Raw genomic sequence first — 20021 nt, forward strand, 5'->3', positions numbered from 1 at the left:
ATTTTGTCTCCTTTCAAATGTGAAACTTCTTCTGTCTCTGGCTCTATTTGGCCAACAGGGAACAGAGGACACCAGACATTAGCTTTTGTAGTTCCTCAATGACACTAAGTTGCAGAAATGTGGACATCAGATGAATAACCAAATTAAAGAAACGCTAAGCTTAGCAGTTTCTGACTTCTGATGTATTTGAGCAAGAGTTGACAGCTAAAGGGAGCCTTCCTTCCAACCAGCAACCTAAGCTGCAAGGTTAGAAATCTGAAACTAAAAATCTTTACAAATACGCTCTTTGATGTGTAATGAAATTCAAATCAGCATTACAGAATCTTTTGCTATTTCACTTGACAAATGTGAAACTAACAAACAAAGCTGTTTGGCTAGGAGAGCACCAAGCATGTGAGAAACTCCAGAGGGATATCAGAAATTGTTAAAAATATAACTGTAATTGTCACGATAGCTTCTCTTTCCTCACTATTTCAATTACAGGCAACCCTACTTCATAGCATCAACACTAAAATAAGATAAATGAACACAAAGAAAAAGCAGCTAATCTCCATACTTTTATGAAAGCAACAGGGGAAGGCTGGGTTGCTTCTTTTTTGTTTTATTTTGGGTGGTACTTTGCCTCTGTAGCTCTTAAAATCTTACTTTTGAAACCCTTAATCTAAAGAATTTCATGACAAAATCACACCCATGAAGGCAATCATTTGTTTTCATTTTCCTTCCGCAGTGAAGCTTCTTCAGTCCTGCCACTACTGTTATCAATCTATTTTGACTGTTATCTTTTAAGCAGGGCCTGCCCAAAATAGAATCCCTGGAAAGATGTAAGAACTGTCATAAACACCTCCTAAATAGATACATTCATTTCCTAGCAAGTTTGTGAGTCCTCGACACATGTAGCAGTCTTTTTAAAATTTGAATCCACAATTCAAAATTGGCACAGGGGTTTTTAAAACCTGCACCACACCACACAGAGAAGTTTCACATGGTTACTCACTTAGGGCTTAGGAACAGGGAAATGCTAAACAATGAAACTGATTAGCTTGCCTCCATCTTCTTCATAAGGTATAAGCTCTTGCCTGGATGGCACTAGATGTCAAAGACCACAAAGGAGTGAAGGCTGCACTACTTTTTCTCTGATGGTATTTTGATGCTGCTGCATTCTCTTCTCTTCCTCTCAGAATTTCAGACATCCTATTTACGGGTGACCCATTAAACTGACAGTGTCTGAACAGCAAAAACCTGTACGCACTTCCAACTAGAAAATGCCAACAAGCAGTGCAGGTGGTATCAAGATGCTGGTGGGTACTGGACAAACCTCACTATTAAGATAGAAGCCCATGAGGATCCAGTATTTAATTATTTCATAGGGGAAGGTGCAAAGTAGGCAATAAATAGGAACCCTTATGTAAGCATACAGTTCAACAGTTGGTACACATCTTCTGAGTTCATACATACCTGAATACTCCCTGCAAAGATCACTTAAAGCTCAACAGTAATTAAACTGTTAACCCACAAACAATTCCTACTGGAAGAACTCAAAGAAGAATTGCTTGAAAACAAATAAACAACCCCACAGAAAAAAAAAAAAACAAATGAGAAAACCAACAATAATCACCAATCAATCCTAAGACAGCTATCCAAATGGAGCTAGAATATTTTCCTTGGTCAGTTCCACTGTACTCAGCTGACAATTATTCTGAACTGACAAGTAAATAGGACTTCTACAACCCAAAAGCACAAAAATACGTGCCACTAAGACTTCTTCGTACAGCTACAAAAGAAATTAGGCATTATTAAATGCATAGTAAAGCAGCTTCAAAAGTTATGAGATAGCAAGAAAAGCCCTAAGAGATAGGCATTTTTCTATAGTACAAAGTAAATAATCCAAACGTCTGAAAAAGCAATCCAAAAGACAGGAAAAAGCAAAGAAAAAATTCTCAGGGAGTAATTGGTAGATTATTTCACATGCTTGCTGAGCCAAAAGGAGTCAGCTGATATGAGCTGATTTTTTTTTTTCCCCTAAACTGGCACCCTCCTCTGTTTCTTGCTTTTGTAATCAAGTATGTCATTAATGCTTATTTTACCCTTTTTTTCTACTTTTTGGAGTGGATGAGGAAAATTACTACAATTACTAAAGTAATTAGTGGAAATCACATTCTCAAAGAACAGGCAAAAAAGCAACTCTATCTAGAAATAAATAACAATCATGCAGACTTGTACAGAAGAAGTGCACTAGTCATGTTAGGAATTAAAAAATTCATGTAGCAAAATAATTAGGAAAAAAAACCAAACAAACCTAAACACACTCTTTTAGCCAATATTCTGATCTGCTTAATTTATCTACTGTTTTCTGACAGAAGATGTTGAAAAGCAAAAGCTTGTTATCTGAATGCATGCCATACACATTATAGTAATTTTAACAAGTCCCCTGAGAGTGCGTGCATATATGCGCGTATTTGGATGTGGGAAAGGGAGAAGGAAAGCAGCTAACAGAAATGTTTAATTTATGCAAGCGAAATGCTGAAGTAATTCTGCAGTCAAATTCTTACTCTGTTCATCTTTTCAGGTACAAAAAACTGGCAACAAAGCTAAGTTTTAGTAGATACAAGAAAACTTAGTTATATTTCAGTAGACATGAACTGAATTGGTAAATCAACTTAACAGGAAGCAAAAATGACTTTCATTTACTCATACTGAAAATGACCATCAGCATCAGAACATTGTGAAATTGCAACAATTGTCAGAAGCAAATAGCTTTAGGATTTCAGTAACTCTTTAGTTCACTAATGAAGCTCCAACTTAGACATTCTGCATATTGAAAATGTTACTGATATCAACAAGGGCAAACTTACCTACGGTAGCTCTAATTAAGGGAGAGGAATCACCAATGTTGTTCAGACATTCACTTTTGATGAAGTCAGTTACCCCATTTGGAAAGTTGTGAAAATGTGCTTTTACATTATTCTTCAAGATGAGACCACTCAAGGAACGTGTTGGTTCATCTACAACAGAAAGTAAGTTACATTCAAACTTGGATTAGTTCATAGGATAAGGTAGATTTTCACAACAATGCAACAAGAATAAAACTTCAAGTGAGATATTAATCTTTATTTCCTTATATCTTCCACCAACTACACCAGCCAATTCATATATCAAAGCTTTTTAGGTTCAGAATCCAGTATTTCTGTTAATTCAAAACTGAAATATCAGTATTGCCTCTTCAACATTTTCAAGTTTTCTACAGATACAGGCAAGGAATACATCTAAATTTGCAAGATATAGGAGATTCATACAAGAAATTGGTTAACTGAAGATACTGAAACATTTTGATTATGCTGACACGCTTGTTGTAATACTGTTACTGTAGAAGTTGACGACAACCCAGCTTTCACCAAAACAATGCCAACATATCACACAGGCACTGTGCAGTAAGTCCTCTGACCTCCAATCTGGGCAAGAAATAAGCCTTCAAATTTCCTTTGCATCAAGAATTACAGCTTGCATAAGATCTATTTCAAGCTTTTGAAACTATAAATATCCAAATAGAAGTAAAGCTAAGCAAAATAAGAGAGGCATCTTTCAAAAACAAGGTATGTCTATACTGAAATTACTGCATCACAATACGAGGACTCTCGCTACACACATGACATCTGACTGCCAGTTGGAAAAGTAATCTATTGTGATCTGGGCTAGTTAAAATGAAAGCAGTACTTCCCAGAAATGAAGGTTTTATTCAGAAATTGAAGTTCATTTTAACCAGCTGATTTTATCTAAGCTCCAAAACCAGAAAGCCATCAGGTACTCTTTAATCTGGTTTCTACATTGATATTTTCTTAAAGAAGCATTGTTTTTCATGTTCCATAACTATAAACATCGTGATTTACCAACACAGCTTTTACATCGAGTTGAATAGCTTTATAAACTAGGAAGCAACATTCTGCATGCACATTTGAAGCAGTTCTGTAACTTCATCCATAGCACAGTTTTTAAATACCCACCAACCTCTAAACAGCGCAAAAATAAGCATTGTTTCACTGCATTTCAAGGGCCAATGGTTTTTCTGGAAGATGGGGAAAAAAGGGCTAAAGGGGGTTATTATTTTAAACAAAACTACTAGAGAATGGATGTGCAGACAGAGTTTTTAACAATCACAGAACTTGGTTATGAGTTGTGGCAAACAGCATTACTACGGTTTGCCAAATCAAATCAAATAATTTCATTATTTTGTTCAAAGTTTTGAAGTTACCATCACTAAGGTTCTGGTGGAGAGTGACGAAATGAAGGAAGCTCTCACTTGAATGCTTAATCGGTCTCAGGTTTGACTTACTGAACTAGAAGGAAAATCTCTACATCTACTATTACATCAATCTAATATTTCAAACTCTGATTGCTTTACATAACTGTAATCCATTGATAACACACCTGCAAGAAATCCAGTCCTCCAAAAGTGATGAAAAAGTCTGACTAGAATACGGTACATTAATACTTTCTCACTATAATTTATTCTTGTAGTGGCTAAACCACTCCATTAAGGAAAAGAATTAATTCTCCAGAACGTGTGGCTATGATCACAAGAAAAAAAGGCAATTGCCCCAGTTTAACTAAGTAAAGATACAGGTACAAAATAAATAAATAAATCCTCACATGAGGAGTATTAAGACTAGCTGGTTATTTTTGGTAAAAATCAAGGCCATGTTAAGGCAAAACTTCAGCACCATTTTTTAATTATGGACTACACCTACAGAATTCAACAGTATGAAGCATCTTAAATCCATTCCTTTAGCAAAGGAAATAGTAAGACTACTTTTCATAATGAGTACTTATACCACTGAACTGCAACAAAGATCCCAATGGATTCATACTGAAAGTCACACTTCTGTCAAATGGCAGAGAATTCAAGAAGCAATAAAAGGGAGAAAGATTAAAAACAAAAAGCGAAACCAATCACCACCATGCTGAAGTAGCAAGCAGAGGTCACGAAGATAGGCTAAAGAGACTGCTAAGTAGACTCATACTACGTGAGTTAAAGAAACAGCACAGAATATGATACTCAGGCATTTCTAAAACTACACCACAGTCAGAATCTGAGTTTGAGAATCTGAGTATGACATGACTGAAGAAATATATTTACAGAAACCAGGGTGTTCAACAACTTAACAGCTACATTGTCAGAAAACAGTAATACAGGTCTAGATGGAGTTTTTTTCTTTAACACCAGTATTACAGGCAGATGGCCTAAGAGCTGAATAAGACACTTTTTAGTCTTCAGAGATTCTGTGATAAATTCTGTCAGCCATATGTTTCAGCCATCAAAAAGATCACAGACTTGCCTCCTTCTATCTTAGTCAGCGTTAAAGTACAGAGTTGACAAGAACATATAATACAAGAAAAAAGGAAAGTGAAGCAGACCTCTGGCATTTGCTAGCATCTTTGGTGCCAAATAAATTTATCAGTGGAAGAATCTCCCTCCCAACATGTCTCACTTTACAGTAAAACTGTATCATTCAAACATCACGTGATCCCCAGTAGGTTTTAAACTCTGTTGAAAGGCGTTAGTGCTTGTTCAAGTTTTTAATGCCTCACAGAATTGATGCATGCCTGCAAGACACAAATATCAGCTACTTTTAAGACTACAACAGTGTTTTTAAGAAATACAGTGCATTCTCAAAAAGCCCTGCCTCCTCTAATCAGGGCCTGTACAACACAGGTACGTATGTGAAAGCAGTGAGGCTTCTGTAGTACACTCGAAAGTCCAAGCAAGCTAACAAAAAGGCTGCAACACAGAAAACGTAAGAAGTGCATCACACTATAAAGCCATATATAGTCTCTTACTCTCTTCAGTGAAATTATTTATGGTAGACATGGGTGGCATGGTGTTAGGTTAGAATCCTACCTGAGTGGACAAGATGTCATGAAGCTAGGTATTAATGGGTGTTTATTTCACTTCACAGAGTAAGAGCTGAAAAATGGTGTCTTCTATTCATGAGGGTAGGTGCCGGAAGACACCATGACCTCTTTGCAGACTGTCAGAAGGAAGACTTGCTGTTAAACCTAACAGTGATGTCAGAACAGTTTCAATGTGTTATTTTGCAGTGATGAAACAAGTGCAACTGATTAGCTCACCACTTCAATGAAACCAAATCTAGCCTTATAAAAAAGGAATCACTTCTCTTAGTCCACTTGCAGTAGTTATGTACAAATAAGAATGTCTTTCCCTTAGCACTAATAGGACTGGAACCTAAAAAGAATTGCCAACAATAATGATATCCACAGTGTTATTCCTAGCTACAGAGCTGAGCATTTTTCCTAAAAGCAATCTGAAAAGCCACATAAAAACATGTCGTAACCCCACATGCACCTGATGCTAATAAAAACTTACTTAAGTAACTAGCTAAGAATAACTCCTGCTTTTGAAAAGCATCTTAAAACTCCCTCCTCCTCTTTTCAAATGACTATTTTTGCTCTTTAGAACCACAAGAAGATTTCACACTGTTGTGCCTTCTACTTTCAGAAGATACTGAGGTGCAACAGCATCAAGACCAAGCTCTAAGTACCAATAATGGCTGAAGTTTGCATTCAGCTCACCATAGGCGGCTTAGCACTGCAGTACCTGAATAAGTTAATTCCTTCCCAGTGAGATTACTTGCTTCATCAGAAGTGGCACAGATTGACCATTCAAGCAAGTATGGTACAGATTTTTATTTCAGTATCTTCAAGGAAGAAGCATTCACATAACTTCAACTGATCAGAATGGATGTTCCCTTAACCAGAATATCTACTGCTGCACAGGTAGCACAGTAATTCTGACTGGCAAGTTTTAAGTCTCTTTAAGTTTTTTTAAGCATTCCACAGCAAGCTCAGCATGAGCCAGCAGTGCGCCCTGGCAGCCAAGGGGCAAACCGCACTTGGGGTGCATTAAATACAGCGTAGCCAGCCAGTCAGAAGATGTGATTCTCTCACAGTATTTAGCATTGGTACAGTCTCACCTTGAGTATTGTGTGCAGTCCTGGGCTCCACAATATAAAAAGGATGTTAAAGCTCTTGAAAGCACCCAGAGGAGGTAACATGGGTGGTAACAGGACTGGAGGGCACGTCCTGTAAGGAGAGGCTGAGGACACTCGTGTTGCCTGGCCTGGAGGAGGCCAAGAGGACCTCAGTGCTCCCCACAGCTCCCTGAGGAGGGGAAGCAGCTCTGGTGCCAGGCTCTGCTCCTGGGAACCAACAGCAGAATGGGAATGGCACAGAGCTGCCAGGGGAAGGTCAGGCTGGGCACTGGGAAACATTTCTGTGCCGTGACGGTGCAGGCTTCTTAGTGAGGTGGCTGATGCCCCATGCCTGTCAGCGCATGTTGGAACTGATGATCTTTGTAGTTCCCTTCTAACTGCTGTACTCTAAATGGTAGGCACCCAAAGTTTTCCCCTTTTTTCCTTCCTCCCCAATGAAAGGTGACTGATGAAGTCTGAGATAGAAACTGAGAACAGACTGAAGATGGATTTCAAATGACTTGGAAAATAAAAATCAGCAGAGACACATACCAAAGCTTCTTAGATACAGTCTTATTTTCACTAGTATTCTAAGTAGCGGAGGATTGGTCCTCTGCTCATAGAAAAAGCTCTCGTGAAGCTGAATATCAGAAAAAAATAAATTTCTAAATAATAATAATAAAAAAAAGAAATTGTATGAAGGAGTATTAAATTAAAAGCATGTAATTACTCTCTAGTTTCTTATTTCAGGAACACCTCTACTAGTGCCCAAATTATACCTCGCCATTTCCCAGAATGCAACCTAATACACCTAACTGAAGAAACAACTTTTTATTAAGCTATGTCTACAGGATGTCAGCAGCAGAAGTAGGGAAAACTTCCAATGCACAGCACCCTATACAACACCAGTGGTGGCGGGAGTCGTTTATCTTGTACTCCCCAGTGCTCACTTAGTAGTCTGAAAAGTATTCTGAATTACTCAAATTGATGACAAGGCCTCATTTCACTTATCCAATTAATCCTTGTGCTCCAACAGCTACTTGTGTGATGAACTGTCTCATTTTAAAATATAAGAAACTTTCATTCATCTAACCAGGTCATTTCTTCAGAGAGATTCATTACTTTAACTCTTCATTCATTCATCAATAGGTAACTCCCACCAAAAAGCTTGTCATTTCCTTCCCCGACACACTTAGTGCTAAGGTACTTCTCTGTCATTCCTGTTTATGCAGAAACCAGAAGATGACACTCTATTAAGCATGGGTGTCCAAAGTTCTGGTTTGCCTGGACTGCACTGAGTGAAGAGGGATTGTCTTGGGCTGCATATAAAATATAGAATATAGTTAACGTATAAGTAACAACACTGCTTTGAATATTTTTTAAAACATAAAAAAAGAGGACAACAAGAACATAAAACTTGCTTTTATGAAACTAATGCATCAGTATCTGGTTCAGTGGCAGTGGATGCAATTCTCAGTGAGTTCTCAAGGTGCTTGTCAGATTTTTGATCTAATCCTACTCTTCCTCTTCTTCATCCTTGACAAGAGCTGTTCACAAATATATGTATTACCAAAAAGTGCTGACACGGATAAACCATGTTTGTGAAGACTATTTCTCTCTGGTAAAACAGGTCCCATAAAAGTCTAGCAAAGAGACATGATCAAATTCTTCTCAGAGTTGAATGTTTGATTGCAACACTGTTTTTGTCTGTGCCGAGGTGTGAACACCACAGATGTTGCAGTCACTCTTATTATTCTAAGAACTTTTTTTTAAAATTGCCATGCAGTATGCCACATGTTATCAGTAGATAATACTCTATTAATTTGCATTCAGAAGTTTTATTAATCAGGGTTTTTTTCGGCAATTCTACATTTGCTACATCTTTGACAACTAGAAAGCCAGGCTTACATGAGAATGTTTTGAGATTACTTCTTACTTTGAAATGTATACTATTTCTAATTTTGAAATATATACCAATTCTAATGTTTTGAAATACAGGTTTTTCTTGTACTTTACTCATAACAGTGTTTTAGATTCTATCATGAAACCTTTAACTTACTGCATTACTTCCATGCCAAAAAAAAGCGGCCATGATATCCACAGTTGGTCAAAGTTATAAATTATGAGAAAAAGCAAATAAATGTAGGTATAATGTGCATATTTAATTAATAATTAAGCATGTCTGCTTAATAACAAGAAATATATGTCTTCACAAGCACAAACACATGCAGGTAGGTTGAAGCGTTTTTCAGTGTGTTACTTGTCAAGCATCACAAGCACATGTAATGCACAATACATGCCGAGCTTCGGTTTGACTGGGTGTGTATAGCAGGCACCAGAGGTGGTGTTAGCACTGTAATGTGCCTTCCTTGTTTTCACCTAAGCAGTCAATGCTTGAGCTGTGCACAACTAACTCATGAAAAATATTTCCAAAAATCACATAATCATGTTAAAAGTTTGTGATCTGGGACCACATCACCAGCTGCCCAGGGCAGCAGGTGGCGGGTGGGTTGAACATGCCTCCTATAGAGGTCTCAAACAGCAACAATGTCTCCCATTTGCTATCGTAGTTCAGGATACTGTAGCAAATTATACTATCATTACAATGAATTGCCATTTATTATTAAGGAATCTTCTGCTCTTAGTAAAATTCTAGCAGTGATTGAATTGCAGGATCAGGAGGTGATAAATAGAATGGCATTAAAAAAAGGCTGAAACAAGATAAAATAGAGAAGCTGAAAGAAGGAATGAAATCGGAGTTCTTTAAATGTTCTGTGGTTTTGCAAGCCTGAAGAGATGTACAAACTTTTGCACTGGTTGGTCTGCGTCCATCATTTGTTAAAATGCAAAAAATTTGTATTACCAACCAATAAACTAATTCCTGGTCAGGAGTTCAACATCCTTTCCATATTATCCACAGCTCAGTTTTATTTACAACATGGTCTTCAGAAGCATAGCTGTTGCTCCTGAAGCAATAAATATGCAACACTAAGCATCAACAGAAGACTTTCAGTTGTTTCGGTGTCTGTATGACATTCTCATACTTAGGCAGTCATGTCAAAATTTTTTTCCATCATTCACATAAGCCAGCTGAGCACTGATTAATTTCAGACTAGCCACTACATTTCAAGGTTTTTCCATATATTCAGATACATTGACTGCCTCGAAGCATCTTCAGCCTTGTTTCTGACATACCGTTTTAAGCTAGAAGTATTACCCTTAAGGTTACTTATTATTCCAGAGGGAAAGGAAAAAAAAAAGGTTTCTTTTCTGCTGGAAAGTCCATGAAGGCATCTGTGTACCTGTCACTCTGAAGAAAATATTCACCTTGTGCCTCTCATATTACACTGTTCTAGTATGACTTTTTTTGTTTGTTTTAGCTCCTAAGAGACAGCCCATTTGTTAATAATGAATCAGAAATCATCCAGAACAGTGACATAAGGGATTATTTTTATCACATTTAGTATTTGTACATACTAAATCCACACCAGTAGTTAGAACACACAGAATAAAGCTTTTCCAGAAATAAGCTCTCAACAGCTTCAAGAGTGAAATCAGCACACTAAGCAGTTTTCCTTAGAAAGTTTTACCCTAACAGATTTGCCAGTACAAGAAGACTAACAGGGCAAAATACATGTTCATAGCCACTGTATCACCGTCTGTGAATGGATAAACACTACTTTCATCCCAGTCATTTAGTTATTTTAATAATCCATGCATTTTTATTCTTGGAAATAGAGGATGAAAATCCACAGTTAAAGACACGCTAGGCTCAAGCACCTCTGAACTGCACTGAATCAAGTACCATTGCTTGGGTGCATTTAGAAATCACACCAGCAATGACTCCCCTTTTCTCTAGGAAAACACCACGCAGGGATGATGCATACCGGCTTTTTAAGAACATTTCAGCATGAGAAACAACAAAACAAGTGTCACTGAGTGGGAGAGTTCAACTTATCAAAAATATACAAAGAATGCCCCCTGTGGTAGACTACAATCACCTCCCAAGACACACACGAAGGTAAGGCACTAAAGAACTGGTTAAAGACCTTGAACTTACCCAAAAAATGAAGTTTCATTTACTTTGGGGCTAAAACAGACCTTACCTGAAGAATAACAACAATAACAATGAAAAAGTATGATAATAATCAAGGGAAAGCCTGAAAAAATCATACCTTTCTGTCACTTCAGATAAAACAGATATTCTAAGATTTCTCCTCCAGATGATTTTACTCACAGTGAATAGTGCCTTTGAAGAACCTACACCAATCTGAATAAGTAAATGAAGGCACTAGGCTAGAAAACAGATGATACAATCAACAAACTTGTTACTGTACCTACTCCTTCAGAATGCTTTCCTTCTGTGGGCTTCAGGAACAGGTAAAGAGATAATAATGGAGATCCCATACTCTCAGAATAAGGACTTCCAAGAAAGCATTCCTGAAGCATTGAATCACATAATGCAATCCACTGGATAATTTCAATGTTTCTTTTAAGACTCTTAAAAGAAAAAATAAATATATCTGTCACTTCTCACATGTGGTATGTATGCCATAAAACCACTTAGGAGAAGAATTTTACTGAAGTCTGCTTTACAATATCCCTATGGGGGGATGGAATGGAAGAATTGGCTGCCATACAAGAAAAAAACCAGGTAGATTTAATGGTATGATTTGACAAAATTAGTCATCTCAGAACTTGGTTCCCCTTAAGAAGTCCGTGCATCTCAATTACTTTTCTCATTGACTACTAATACTGAGTTAGGTTTAACTTTATTTTTAATATATCAGAATTGAAGGGAAAAATATATTGCTATTCTCTCACTAGAGGAACACCACACATGCTATGTAACATCTGAAACTGTACATTTTAAAGGGTACATTAACCTTACTTCTGAACTGTAATCCTATCAGATACCAGATTCACTCCTTGGCAGCTATTTTAGTCTTTTCGATAATGACTAGATTATGTATTTTGTAAGAGGGGAGTAGAGAGGGGAAAGTTTTAGATAGAGGGGGAGAAGAGATCGTTTTAGTTAAATAGTCAAAGCCTGTGAACCTCTTCTTTGGTTTAATCCTACTCATTAAAAACATGTTCCTGAAACTGCAAGTTGGTTAATCAATACATGATACTCACACAATCTTTTTCTTGCTCAGCTTCAAATGTTTTTCAACATCAACATACCATGAAAGAGGTATTCCATAGTGGAAAGGACTCCTGAAAACCCCAGCTCAGATCAAATTTAAATTTCAAAACTTATCAGAAAATGTTCACATCAAATCCATAGGGCTACTCTGGATCCTAGTAACAGTTTATAAAAAGCCATTTCAAATTCCTCATGCAGACATAATGGAATTGTTATAATAAGTTATCACGTGCACTAACTTTCCAATTGAAACAAAAGCTTTTAGGGGCTGCAGGGGTTGAGAGGAGGTGGAAGGAGTAGAACCAAAGTACCAAATTCCATGGTAATACTCTGTGTGAAAGTAAATACTCGGAATGACTGTCATCACATGAAAATATCAAGAGTAGTTGAGACACCATTCGATCTTCAATTGCTCTATAAAAATCCAAACATTTTGGAAGTGAACTTAAAAGGCCACCCTTAAAAACTACCAGAAAGACAGTACAGTACTCAAGCACTGTTCTCAGTCCCAACTCATTCACCTTCAGAATATAAATTTGTTACAAGGGCTATGATCCTTGAGTGTGACAGCCTCACACAAGATTATAATACTGAACTATCACTAATGAGACCTAAAGGACTGGAGTTCTCACAACAGGATGGGTTGAAGCATCAGTCATCAAAACATGATCCAAGATCAGAACCAAAAGACTTAGTTATCTGTCCTTTTGCAGCTACACAATGTCTACACGGGACAGCAAAAAACTATCAGGATCATTGCCTATTTATGTCAATGTATGTTAGCCTAGATTCTGGCAAAAAATCCAGCACCACACCTAAAAGTAGAAGGAACAGAAGGAGCCAAACTTAAGGCTTTACAGAAACTATTCATGTTTTATTCCATGAGCTTGCCTGCTGTCTGACTGCAGGCCTTAGCGGAGCAGCCAACTAAGCAAGCGAAGTTATTCGCTTGCAGAGGCATAAGACTCAGGCCAAAGACAATATATGGTGCAACCCATGCTGAAATAAAATAAGGGTGTTTAAAATGTATTTCAATCCACCCTTCCAGAATTCTAACTTCCAGGAACTTCCATCTAAATGTTATCTTTACACAATTTCCTCAGTAGTAGTTTCAAAAGAGGCAAAAATTTTTATCTATGGATATCCACACCTGTTGTCAAACTAAGCTCTTTTTTGCCCCACACACTAGCTAACAGAACACGTCAATCCCCACTGAATAAACCAAGAGCAATGTGGGAAGCTTACTCCCATGACCCCTTCTGCTGGGAAGTCACGGCCACAGAGAAATGTGAACTTCCCACAGTACAGGAATCTCAGCTTCTGTCCAAGGTACAAAGCACAGTCTTTGTCTTCCCTAGTCAAAACCCTTATAGGACAGGCTGCCAAGAGAATCCTCTTATGAAGGAGAAAGTAAAGGATACTTTCCCAGTTGTACTCAAGATAGACTCCATCACATTTCCCCTCCAGTTCCAAAGACTAAGCAAGAGTATTTTAACTACTTACTAGCAGTTCTAAAGGTCCCTTTCTTTACCTTGCTTGGGCAGGAGTAATGATAGAGGGCTGTTGGCCATTGGATTCATAGCAAATCCAGCCAAGAGTTCCCCATCGTCTTCCATTAGTCCCACATTGCAAAGTAACAGGATATTCAGAACTTGGTAAATACTGTGAAAAAAAACACCAACACTGGACTCATTATGACATGGAATCACAACATGGTTGAGGTTAGAAGGAGCCTTTGGAGGTCATATACAGCAGGTTAACCAGGACCACGCCCCCCCGTTCTCAAGATTTCCTGAACACAAAGTTGAAGAACAGCTGACCCGGACAAGAGTATGACGAAAATTCAGCCACTGATGAAGGACAAAATCTTCCCTGAAGTAAGTGTTACTTCTCTGCAGTTTCAGAAAAGACCTACATGATGTACCTGTGAGAGATATGGGTGCAGTCTGACCACAAACACCTCTTAAAATTTAATTTGCTACTTCACCTCAGTCTGCTTGTCCCCTCAACACTCCAAATCCTGATTTTTAACCACCAATGTAACAATTTTAAAGCACTGTAACTGTTTCTCTCTCTCATCTTTCATTTTGTTTCAAATACACTAATGTAAGCAAATATTAAGAAGAGGTTAAAAAAAAATATTGGGTGATTTAAGGAAATCCATTAAAAAGCGATTCTGATACATCATTAAATATACGTCAGTATCTAGAACTTAAGGCACAAGCAGTGAGCAGAATGAAGGGGAAATTACCAGGTCAGCCTGTGTTAGAAAACATGCAGAGGCAATAGGTATGGAGCAACCTTCTCACTATATCCTTTGTACAAACTCCAAAATCCCACTAACAGACCTGCTCTTTCTTTCCCTGTTAATAGTATAAAAAAACAACACTAGCAATTAGAAGTATGATATCATATTTATCAGTGTTGAAGTACTGGATATTCTCTATCTATACCAGCATCTTGCTCAGTAATTTATTATCTTGGCTAACTCGGGTCTTTAAAACACTTTCTCAAACTTCAAAGATTTCCCCAAGACCTTAAACATTATTAGGAAACTTCCTACACAGAAGACCCCAAACCACAGTGATATATCCCAGCCTTCAAATACAAAAACATTCCATACTCCCCTATCCTTCCATCCTTCTTAAGTACACAGACAACACAAATGAAACACTTGCTCAGACAGAATATAAATAATCTTCCTGATGCTTTGAATGTTACAGGGCCACTTGCAAGTAAGATCTAATTCAAACTGAAAGAACAGAAGCATTCTAAAGCCAAGAGGTAAAACAAAAGAAAACAGAAAAAAGTATTAGTAGCAAGACATAGAAGAAAAAATAAAATCCCAAACAATCCAACATATTAATGACAAATGTTCAAGAATCAGCTGTGCCAAAATAGATCCTGAAATAAATCTCTCTCACTGGCAAAGATCTCACAAATCAGAAACTGTAGTCCACTGAAACAAAAATCCTTCAAATGTTCTGCTCATTACTAAGGAACTGCCTGAATTTACTCTTCTGTAGACACTACACAGTGTGCATTACACAGCGTTTACTAGGGTCTGTAAGAATAAACGAGTGGTAAATTGTGAGTGATTTCTAACTGCATTTTAATAAAAATTAAGACTTCAGGATAAAGATTCTGACATTCTCTCCGAATTACCCTAGTATATGACCGTCAAAATATTTAGCAGGCTGATTACTGGTGCAATTATGATTGTAACTGAATTTATCAGAACATTTAATAATGTCTCCAGTCACATTTCACCACTATGGAGCAAGTTTATTTCAGTTTCACAACAGACTCAGACAAGCATGATGCTCCTGGAGTACTGGGAAGATTTCATAGGATGCTTAGACCAGAATCTATCCTAAGACTTTGAAACTACGTGCACCAGTAAATTTTCAGATGCGTTACCACAGATCTTCCCAAGAAGATAAATGAGCTCTCAACAACCACAGAGATCAACAAACCAGCAAAATGACTGCAGGATTCAGCTTCCTATTTCTTTAAAGTTAAAGGAAAAAAAAATCAAACAAACAAGTGAAAAATAAAAGCGTAATAGAAGAGTTAAAATTTGAAAAACTCACCTTCAGACTTCAACTTCGTAAGAACAAAAATCAGGTAGTTGTTGAAATCTGGATACTGATTGAGTTGTTCTAGTTTCTGAAGTGAGAAACCGTTAAGGAGAAGCCAAATCTTATACATGCAGCATTTATAGCTTTCTGGATGAAATTATTATTAAATTTCTGAGTAATTTCAAACAATTGTATGCAAAAGCTTAAAATATTCAGAGTGAGAACAAACTGAAAACAGAGTCTGTAGTCCTCATACTGCAGAAATACCTTTTAGTTGTGAAATACAGAAAAAAAAATAATCCAAAGACAGAAAGAGAAAACACTAAAAATGCTGCTTCTGTACAGTTTTTGATTTCAACGCTTACACTCAGAAGCTAAGCTGAGACAATCTCACAATCTATCTTTGTTTTTCTCCATCATAAATAAAAGCACTCCGGCACTGAAGTACAACAGTTATTTATGATTTTGATAGTGAGAATTAGTTTAATTGTAAGTGGACACATATTTGCACCAGGAACTTATCTACTGTCTCTTAAGACAAGTAATACAGAATGATTCCTCTGCATACACATCCATTTTCTAGAGTGTTGGCTTTCTGAATGAGCTTCTTACTAGCAATACCACTCTCTCCACTTCCTTCTTCAACAGAAGGACTGTTAAGGTACGTAGTTGTTTTTCTGACATTTACTATATCATCTGCCGCTGCTTGGCTGGAACAGGCATCTGGCAGTCTCTTTATAACCTGTTCTCATACCCTGGTATTAACTGGTATTTTGCTCAACAACGGTATTTTGAGTCATAAGCATGCAGCATCATCTTCAAGTCATAATGATGATATCTACTAGGGTTAAACATGACATTTAGTAAAAAAAATATTTTTCAAAGAGGAGTGTTTACTTCATATGCATTGACTTTACCAGCCATTTAGCTAAATTGCTAAGCATTAGAAGTAAAACCTTAACCACATGCATTTTTCGGGATACAGTGGCCCATAAAGTCCCTTCCAGTTCTAAAGGACCTATTTGCTTCCGGTGACCAACTAGTTCATCTAGTCTCAATTACAGACTTAAGAAACTTCATGTTTAGATATTTAGGCTGCTTACATCAAGCAATGGCCAGAGAAGCCTGTCGTCTTCTGACTTTAAAGCACACTTACCACAGATACAAGGTCATTTGCTGTGAAATACCCAAGAGATCAATATAAACAGAAGGACGGTCAAGCCAAGTGAAAATAATACTGATCGTTCCACATCCCCTAAGAAATATAAAACACACACCGAAAGACTGTTTCATAGCTTCCATGCCAAAAGCTCTTTCAGAAGTAAAAAAAAGATAGGGTATCGTATCTTGTAATTTTTTTTCCCTTCTACTCCAAGCTTCAGAAACATGACCACCAAAACAGTATGTCAAACAATACTAACAACAACAAATTGCAGCGGCTCAAATACAAAGCAGCAGCAGACACATGCAGAAAGAACTAGAAGAGCAGTATTAAATAGGAATTTAACTAATCAGTCAATGAATCAAGTAAGAGCTAACAGGCCATATTTTCCTCAATAGCTTCTTCACCTACATTTTTCCTTTTTTCCCCTCCAGAAAAACAATTAATTTCTTCATCTGAAAAATGTCTGAAAGTCTTCCTGATTCATAATTTATTAACAAAGGGTTTTGGTTAACCTATGCTCCCCACTTCGTTACAATTAGGTTCCAAGCATCTAAATGTGTCAAAACTGTGTCATAAAGTACAAGACAGTACACCAATAGTCTTATATTAAATGAAGGACTGAAAGTGCTTTAAATTTGTAACCACTAATCGCCATCCTGCTTGGACATGCTGCTAAGTAGCACCCTATAATACAAGAATCATCCCAAAGATTTGTGAACACAGTTTCAAAGGACATTTAAAGTTACAGTTTGCTGTCTGTGAATGAGACATTAAACTTTTTCCTAAATGGATGCAAAACACAATGATAAAGCATGCCACTTCTTTAACTTTTACAGGATAGCATAGAAGGAACTCTCTGAAATCACAGGTATCTCACCACAGCAGGGAGTTACTGCTGTCATTTAAGAATTTCAAATATCAGTTAAAAGCATTTTTACTTAATCAATTTCTACTCATCATTCAGACAGACAGCATCCATTACGTTGCTCATCCTGCACCTACACTGCTATTTTTCAAAAAACAAAGCAGACGCTATTTTTTTTGAAGGAGAGCTTTAAGGAATCATTTTACACTACAGCTACTGTTGCTGTAAACAATTTTATATCTGAAATACTGAAGAAGACCTGTTTAAACTTGAGACATTTAGCCACACTGTGTAGGATTTTCCAAAGGCAGCAGAAGTTTCTCAGAAATCTATAACAACTCAAACAGCATGACAATCAAGATAAAAAGTAACTTCACTTTTTAGATAATAACAGAAGCTGCCCTACGTTTGACTGCATCTGTCAGCAAAGCCTATAGGTTGAGTAAATTTGCCTTCAAGATAGACTCATTTTTAAAATAACTTTATATACACTTCTTCTCACCTACGTGAAAGAATTCTGATGCCAACTGCGAAGACCTTGAAGCACATGCTGTTAAGTAAAAAGGGCTCACAATAATAAGCTCATATCCTTCAGAGAATGCCAGGAGGACTCCTTGGTATTTTAAAGCACTTACACAGTTAGCTCAGGGAACAGGAAGCAACAGATATTTTTCAAGAGCTATGCTTCTGTAAGTCTTAGCCTAAATTTTCTTCCCTCTTTGTTCCTTAAAACCCTGCTATTTTATCATTTCTAGAACCAAGAGACTTGACAAGCAGAAAAAAGCATCAGAAAGAAAACCCACCACATACAACTAACTTAAAACACACTGCTAATTGGCCCAAGAAGAAAGTCAGTCGATCATCCCCTTCTCGCCAATTTCAGAGTCTAACCACGCCAGCTCAGGTTCCCAGGCAGGCAGGAACATCCCCACCCGCAGCAAAACGCGCAGTGTTCGCGGCGGCAGGCCGCCGAGAGCACGCCGGCGGCGGCTCCAGCAGGGCCCTCCCGCCCCCAGCCCCGGCTTTCGCCTCGAGCCCCGGCGGGGGATGGGCTCGGGAGGCCCCGCCGCACCCCGGAACCAGCGGGCAGCCCTAGGCAGGAGGCGGCGCGGCCTGCCCGCGGGCAGCGGCCCCCGGCGCTCTTGGCGGGATCCGCCGCAGCGAGGGCCGCGCTCCCGCCCCGGCGCGGCCGGCCCCTGGCAGCGGCCCAGGGCGGGGTAACCCAGTAAAGCGGCAGACACCGAAGCAGCCGCGGTAGGGTGAGAGCTTTAAAAAGAAGCGGCCCTTGGCTTCGGGCTCGCAACAGGTGCCCGGGCCCGCGGCGGGACACGGCGGCCCCACGGCCCGCAGGCCGCTCCGGCGGTTCAAACGCCGCGCCACGGCCGCCGGCTTCGACGGAGGCTCGGCCCACCGCAACGCGGCGGTCCCCGGGCAGGCCCGGCCGCCGCCCCGTCCCGTCCCGTCCGTCCGTCCGTCCGCCCCGCAGGCCGCGCTCCCCGCCCGGCTCCCCTGGCGCCCGCCCGGCCCGGCCCGCCCCGCCTGGCGCAGGCCCCAGCTAAGGATACTTGTTGCACGGCTCTCTGCGTGGTGGTGTCCGGGGACTGCGATTCCTTCAGCAGCTGCAGGATCTGCTGGAGCCCCTGCTCGTCGGGCTTCCACTCGTACTCCATCTTGGCTGCCTGGAAAACAGCAGACAACAGGCGGCCGCGGTGAGCGGCGCAGCGGGGCCAGGCCGCGGGAGGGAGAGAAGGAGGGGAGGGGAGGGGAGAGGAGAAGAGGAAGGAAGGGCGGGTGGGAGGACGGACAGACAGACAAGAACAGAGGGAGGGCGTAGTGCAGAGCGCCAACCGCCCCCACGGCCGCCAACCGCCCCGCGAGCCCCAGCGCGGCCCCGCACCGGGCAGGCAGACGGCACCGACCTGCTCCCTTCGCCACCCGCCGAGAGACTGAGTCACGACCAATTTGTAATCTTGCCAGAGCCTCCGCGCGTCTTCTGGGTCCTAGTGCCGGGCTCGCCTCCGCCCGCCCGGGCTGCCTCGGGTCCGCCGGCGCCGCCGTCAGCCTTCCCCCGGTGCGTCCCACGCCGCCAGGAGCCTGCGGGCGACAAAACACGGCCCGCCTCAGTCCCGGCCGGCACCGCGTCGGGGCCCCAGGGCCGGCACTCGAGGAGGGAGAGCTCCGGCAGCCTCGTGGCGCGCGGGGTAGCGGCGCCCGGCCCCTCGGGACAGCTGCGGCCGGCGGCGGGCCGGGAGGCGGCCTCCCACGGAGGAAGGAGAAGCGG

General features: G+C 39.9%; 1 protein-coding gene across 3 annotated transcripts in view; it reads right to left on the bottom strand.

The window, feature by feature from the left end:
* TNPO1 (transportin 1) overlaps positions 1 to 19801 on the bottom strand; it is a 56978-nt gene extending 37177 nt beyond the window's left edge. Inside the window, exons 1-4 of one of the 3 annotated variants that reach the window (XM_021381451.1) lie at positions 19660 to 19801; positions 19306 to 19419; positions 15723 to 15798; positions 2853 to 3002 (exon numbers count right to left, since the gene is read on the bottom strand). In XM_021381451.1, the coding sequence (XP_021237126.1) occupies positions 2853 to 3002; positions 15723 to 15798; positions 19306 to 19410 (331 nt within the window). In that variant the 5' untranslated portion in view covers positions 19411 to 19419; positions 19660 to 19801. Of the gene's footprint in view, positions 1 to 2852; positions 3003 to 15722; positions 15799 to 19305; positions 19420 to 19545; positions 19612 to 19659 lie in introns of those variants that run through there. The other 2 variants (XM_021381453.1, XM_021381452.1) reach the window with 2 other exon arrangements.

Source organism: Numida meleagris, chromosome Z (assembly GCF_002078875.1).
Source record: "Numida meleagris isolate 19003 breed g44 Domestic line chromosome Z, NumMel1.0, whole genome shotgun sequence".
Classification (NCBI taxonomy): Eukaryota; Metazoa; Chordata; class Aves; order Galliformes; family Numididae; genus Numida; species Numida meleagris.